The sequence below is a fragment of the Coregonus clupeaformis genome, chromosome 7, assembly GCF_020615455.1.
Source record: "Coregonus clupeaformis isolate EN_2021a chromosome 7, ASM2061545v1, whole genome shotgun sequence".
NCBI lineage: Eukaryota > Metazoa > Chordata > Actinopteri > Salmoniformes > Salmonidae > Coregonus > Coregonus clupeaformis.
Genome location: NC_059198.1, coordinates 1,708,115 through 1,715,006, shown reverse-complemented (window position 1 = coordinate 1,715,006; position 6,892 = coordinate 1,708,115). Strand labels below are relative to the sequence as shown.

Sequence of the window (6,892 nt, the reverse complement as noted above, 5' to 3'; positions counted from 1 at the left end):
GGTTAAGGGCTTGTAAGTAAGCATTTCACGGTAAGGTTGTATTGGGCGCATGTGAGAAATACAATTTGATTTGATTTGATTTGAACTCTCACAAGTTATTTATTAGAATGACCTTAAAAAATAAACATTTGTCTTAGTAGGCCTATGTAACCATAATATATTCCATTCACATTTACTTTTAATTTGTACTTCACATTTTCAGATTGAAGTCCATTGCCCTGGCACAAAGTGGGAAGATATCTATGCACTGACCTGTGGTGGTGCCGTGCCACTGGCGAATCCTAATTGGCCGACAGCGTCTCTGATGGGCAAGAGAGCGCTGCTGCTACAGAAATACAAGCCAGAGCACCACTGACTACACTGGACACCGCGCTGAACCGACTGTGTAGTTAGTTATGTTCTCATACCTGTCATTAATACGGGTTTGTCTCAATAGTTTTTAGAATGGGAACCAGAATAGGTTACAACTCCCTGCGCGTTCAACAAGTGCTTTTTAATGTGGATGTTTAAATAATGTACATGCTATCATGAAGCCAAGTATAATTATTATTCCAGCGTCCAACCACAACTTTTGACAAATATCTGACCAATTGACAACATTACGAATCTGTTGGCACTCGAACGAAATCAGCAAAATATTTTTTTATCTGGACATTTTTATATCCTACCTCTTTACAATATTTTCTCCCTATAGTCCTATCCCATGTGAATTAATTTCGATTGTCGGTGTCTATTTTGTCCAAACAAAACTTAGCCTACGGATAAAAACCCTGTCAAAATGTCCGCAAGGAATGGAAACGCATGACTTTCCTCTTCAACAATGAAGTGGCTGTGCATAATAGAGTGAATGTGATGCTTTAATCCAAGTCCCTGACGTGGATAAAAATGATTACATATTTGTAATACCTAGAAACCTAAAACGTTTTCTATGCAATGGTTTAAATTAAAATTCCACCTTGTCAAAATGATGAAAATATTATCTTTGTTATTGGACGTTTTATTTATCTAGAATATAGATGCAATTCTATCAAAAGGGTCAGCACGTTATTAGATGAAGTCTTAAACAATAAATACGACACATCTGTTTATGAGTGTGTTTTAAACGTATAAGTGCACGGAGGACATTAAGGTTGGTTTCATATGATGCGTTATCATCTACGTAACCACTACGAATCAAATTGCCAAGGCAATGAAATATCACAAATAATATGTTCATAGGATTATGTCTTTAAAAAAAACAAAAACATTATTGCTTAAATATGTATTTTTTTGTGCCAGGATACATGCATATTTACTAGGCTACCTAACATAAGGAGATCGAAATAAAACATATTATTTGTGAATAATGCACTGCAACTTAATAGTAAAATAGTCTAGAAAGTATGGAACAAAAGTAAAGTATGTCTCTCAAGTTTTTCCAAAAATATTTTACATACCAAAATTCTATTCAATAGAAGTATTCTTTATAAATAACATCAATTCCTTGATGTATTGATATGCTACTGGATTCAAGATTGGAAATAGATTTCTGACACTTTCATAATGTTTTGTGATAAAGCTTAGTCAATGTCACAATGGAGGTGTTTTTCCATGCATTAACCAACCGTTAAATCATTATTTGCGATTGCCAAATAGGTAGGCTAATCCGCACTAAACGAGAGTGTGCACGCTCGGATGAGTATGAAAAAATGAAAACGTTATTACAGAAACATATATATATATATATATATATATATATATATATATATATATATATATATATATATATATATATATATATATATATATTATAATAATATTTTAAATTTTTTACAAATGACTTGCCATTCAATACCACAACCAATCGGAAACGAAAATGGTGATAAGGCTCAGCCAATCAGAAGCAGAAGGTGGAGTGAGGGCTCCAAACTTCAAGTAAAGTTCCTCTATCGCCCAACCTCTGCACTCATAGTGAAGACTGCTGCGTCCAGAACTGTACCACCCCTGACAGCACAGGACAGGACCGAAGAAAAACAAACAAACAAAGAAAGGGAAAACAACAGAGTTTTTGTTTTTGTTGATGCTGTCAAGGAGTCTACCTAACATGGTTCAGCGTGCGTAAAATGCGCAATCGTTCTAGCTCATTATTTTCACTTAAATAGTCGGCGACGCTTTAAAAAAGAAATCAACAACACTAAAGTATTTACATCGGATTTAATCATTTTGAGGCTGACCAAATGTTAAAAATGACCGCAGAGCATGACAAGTCCATCAGCGACCCGCCGTGTAGCCCGGCGGGGACTACCAGCTCCATGTCGCAGGATGACTCCGACTCGGATGCACCCTCGTCGCCGACGGGATCAGATGGACACGGATCACTGCTTGCTGGTATAGGAAAGAAACTGGACGGCGAGGATGATGACAGATTCCCAGCCTGCATACGTGACGCGGTGTCGCAGGTTCTCAAGGGATACGACTGGTCCCTCGTCCCCATGCCGGTGCGGGGAAATGGCTCGCTGAAAAATAAACCCCATGTCAAAAGACCGATGAACGCGTTCATGGTGTGGGCGCAAGCTGCGCGCAGAAAGCTCGCGGACCAATACCCTCATCTGCACAACGCCGAACTGAGCAAGACTTTGGGGAAGCTATGGCGGTAAGTAGGACCAAATGGGACTGTTTATAATTTGGTTAACTAAAAAAATATAATTTACATACGCCTATCAAACAAAAACAAGTATACTTGATACAGTACAATGTCTGAATCTGATTTTAAAGCGATGTGTCACTAAATAGAAACGAATTAGGTCATCATTCCAGTGACTATTCTGTGAAGTCAGTAGAAAACATGCACATTTTTGCATAATTTAGAAAGTTGAAATATTACGACTGTAAAGAAAAGAAAAGAAAAACGGAGGAAAGTATGTGTTTCCTACTTTGGATAATTGTAGGCCTAATGACCAGAATGATCTTCCCTGTTTAAATAGGCCTACTTAAAAAAAAATATATATGTGTTTTATAATTAGGCTATTACAATTCACCAACTGAATAGTTAATTTACATATTATGTTTACACTATTACCATAGCTTACTATCAGAGAATGAGAAGCGGCCATTCGTGGAGGAAGCGGAGAGGCTTCGGGTGCAGCACAAAAAAGATCACCCCGACTACAAGTACCAGCCTCGGCGTAGGAAGAGTGTGAAACCTGGGCAGAGTGACTCAGACTCTGGTGCGGAGCTGGGGAATCAAATGTACAAGGCTGAACCAGGATTGTTGGCGGGCATAGCCGATGGACACCACCACCCTGAACATGCAGGTGAGTTGATGAGAAGGAATGTGTCAAAATAGCACAATTAACATCTTATTGTAGTCAACCATTTGGATTTATGAAATGTGTTAATGGCTGAGGACAGTTAATACTTTACAATGTCTGTTGTTTTTTAGGAGCTAATTGTACAGTAACTGTTAATAATATTGAGATTTTACAGAATGTCCCCAAAGCTTCATGACATTCTAAATTGACCAATTAATTACATGTGATCAAATTCGACCATATTTGGATCACTTGGACCATTCCCAAGTGTGGTCCACAACACAGCTGACATGTTATTGTTTTACCATCCTCAAGGCCAACCTCATGGTCCACCCACACCCCCCACCACCCCCAAAACAGACCTGCACTACGGGGGCAAACAGGACATGAAGCACGAGGGACGGCGCCTGCTGGACAGCGGCCGACAGAACATAGACTTCAGCAACGTGGACATCTCCGAGCTCAGCACCGACGTCATCAGCAACATGGAAGCCTTCGACGTGCACGAGTTTGACCAGTATCTACCACTCAACGGCCATGCCTCCACCGCTGGCGCAGGTGTGGACCACCATGGCCACCATGGACCAAACCTGGCGTCTGGCGCCGGCTCGTATACATCATACAGCCATGCCACAGTGAACAGCGCCATTTGGAGCCGCAAGAGTGCCGCCATGTCTGCCTCTTCCTCAACTTCTAGCGAGGCGGTCCCACAGCACCGGGCCCACATCAAGACGGAGCAGCTGAGCCCCAGCCACTACAGCGGGGACAGTCACTCCCACAGCTCCCCCTCCCACTCAGAATACTCCCACTCCTACACAGCCCAGACCTGCGTGACATCATCCGCCGCTGCAGCTGCAGCCTCCTTCTCCAGCTCTCAGTGTGACTATACAGACCTCCAGAGCTCCAACTATTACAACCCCTACTCAGGCTACCCTTCCAGCCTGTACCAGTACCCCTACTTCCACTCCTCCAGAAGGGCGTACCACGGGAGCCCCATACTCAACAGTTTGTCCATTCCCCCCACCCACAGTCCCCCCACATCCAACTGGGACCAGCCGGTGTACACCACCCTATCCAGACCGTAGGTGACTGTTCATGTAAAAGGACCATCCATTACTCACCAGGAACATGTTCATCAATATGTTTTGCAACGGACAACAAAGATGACCACTTCTTATTTGACAAGTCCAAGTAGTCCCTCCCCTTATTGTTTGTCTGGTGCCCAATGAACATGACCAAGGTCTCATGGAAATGTGAGAACTAGAGGAAGAGGATCGGAGGGTGCTAGGCTACCCCCATGCCAATTTGAACATGAAGTGAAATAGAAAAATAATTGAAGTGCCTGCTGTTTTTATACAAAGCTTTTTCGTTTGAGCTTACCCATGGAAAGACAGAAAGACTGACTTTGACACAGAAATCAAGTCAAAGGCGAACCAAAATTCCTCTGTGAGGAGTCGGACATCCCCCCCGCCCCACACACACACACATCTAGTACAGCCACGCCTTTTTTCAAGTTCAGGGTTGTGTTCATTAGTGCACACAATGGAAACGTTTAAAGACGTTTTGCAACGGGAAATGAGCATTTCTTATTTCTTCTGTTTGGTGCCTAATGAATACGACCCAGGTCTGCACATGTTGTTGTGTTGTGTGCACCATTTGAGCCAGCAGCGTGCAGGCCTGCCATGGACTTGTGTAGGAGAGAGAGGGCATAACGGTTAGGCCCAAGTCCTTTGAGAAGCAGATGGAGAAACAGATACTTTTGGAATGAAGCTCTGGGATTAATGATGTGTTTTCACAGGCTGAATCCCAAATGCCACCCTATTCCTTTTATAGTGCACTACTTTTAACCAGGGCCCTTAGGGCTTTGGTCAAGTAGTGCACTACAGTACGAGGCCGAGCTGTATAACTTAAATATGCACACATATATTTACATCAGTGGACCAGTCTTAATTCAGTTGTTCATTTATATTCTTAAATGTTCATGTTGTTGTTATTTTGACGTTAGAAATATCTTAAATATGTATTTATGTTCATTACGTTATTTTCCTTTTTGTTTCCGATTTATTCGTTAAACACTAGTAACAAAGGAGGGGTATATCTCAATGTCTTTCGGATGAAAATGGGTGGATGGTGGATCTAAGTACAGTAGAAATTCTATGACACATTACTACATTTTATAGCACCATTCCCTAGACGACCAATAACAAACATTGTCTCCATTCCAAGTTGCGGGACAGCAAAGTGGGACCAATAGAACAGCTCTATTTGAATATCACATGATGCAACAGATACCAATAGACCAATAGAATGCCACCTGATCCAACAGGTGCCTGGAAGCTATGCTTGGCCAATTGCGATTAGTCATGATGTGGGGTTAAAGGAAGTGGGGTAAGATAACACCAGACACACTGAGTAACGCGTCAGCTGGACTCATGCAGACAAGACGACACACAGATGTGTGTGTGTGTGTGTGTGTGTGTGTGTTTGTGTGTGTGTTGTCTTAGGGGACCAAGCATGAACATGTAAGGACAGAACAGTTGTTTTGATTGACTAAGCAGCACACTGTACTGTTATCTGAGCTAAACAGGGTCACCGTAAGCTTACAAAGAAAAACTGAGAGTCTTCTTATTCACTATGACAGAATGCATGTGAGACCGTTTATGTGTGTGCATTGGGTCAATTCCTCAGAAGTCATAAGATGCCAATTCACTGTAACCCTGTTTACATGTGCAGAATATATTTGTGCCTTCTAATGCTTTATCTTAATTTCCGAATTGGATTATTAACAAACTTCATGCAACATACACTACAATCAGTAATCCACACTACAGAATCAAATAATTAATCTCTACGGAATCTTCATTTGGTGCCGTTTGTAACAGCCTCAATGTCTGTTCAATTTCTCTGTGATTAGTTGAGATTTAAAGGTACAGAGCACCATACTCTACTTTATGTCCACAGAATGCAGTGTTTTTCTTTATATTATCGCAGTGTATGTTTTTAATGACTAAGCTGTGAACCATGTTGTCATCTATTAACTAGGTCATCCACACGCCACAGCTAAACCATTTGCTGGCCATTTCTGTGTAAATAAATAAAAAAGAACTTTTCTCATTGACTGACTGTGCCTTTAAAAAAATTTAAACGTGATATTGAAGTTAGCCTGGTCCCAGATCTGTCTGTACTGTCTTGCCAATTCCTATTGTCATTGTTTGGCATGACAGCACAAACAGGTTTCGGACCAGTTTAGTTTAAAGTAGCTCTAGGCTTGAAATTTAAGATGATATATTGACATTTTATTTTCTCAAGCTCCAATACTGACGGATTCAGCTAAATGGGGTTACGATAACAGAATAGGGTCGTGTTAAACGTTCTCGGTTAGCTTTGAATAAGTAAGCTTTGTGGAAAGGTCTAAGCAGCACATATTGAGCAGCTTGAGGTAGTGGCTGTTTTGCTCTATCCTCCTCCTGCTCTCACATCTGTATAGTAGACAACAGTTGTCGAACACAGAACCATGTATTACAGATGAAAGGAGAACTACACTCAAAAACAATATTTTTGTATTGTATTAATTATTTCACTGTTACTACAATCCCAAAAAG

The 6,892-nt window shown here is 41.0% G+C and overlaps 1 protein-coding gene across 1 annotated transcript; it reads left to right on the top strand.

Moving 5' to 3' along the window:
* Positions 1 to 1,932: 1,932 nt before the first annotated feature.
* On the top strand, positions 1,933 to 6,408 carry LOC121568727 (transcription factor Sox-8-like). Its single transcript, XM_041879129.2, has 3 exons — positions 1,933 to 2,632; positions 3,064 to 3,293; positions 3,606 to 6,408. The coding sequence occupies exons 1-3, from the start codon at positions 2,217 to 2,219 to the stop codon at positions 4,373 to 4,375; spliced, it is 1,416 nt and encodes a 471-aa protein (XP_041735063.1). The 5' UTR covers positions 1,933 to 2,216; the 3' UTR covers positions 4,376 to 6,408.
* The last annotated feature ends 484 nt before the right edge of the window (positions 6,409 to 6,892 follow it).

Bases quoted from the DNA above. Each gene is read 5' to 3' on its own strand.
- LOC121568727 (XM_041879129.2), top strand. From the start codon at position 2,217: ATGTTAAAAATGACCGCAGAGCATGACAAGTCCATCAGCGACCCGCCG. The intron at 2,633-3,063 runs GTAAGTAGGACC...CTATTACCATAG, and splicing joins ACTTTGGGGAAGCTATGGCG to CTTACTATCAGAGAATGAGA. The intron at 3,294-3,605 runs GTGAGTTGATGA...ACCATCCTCAAG, and splicing joins CCACCACCCTGAACATGCAG to GCCAACCTCATGGTCCACCC.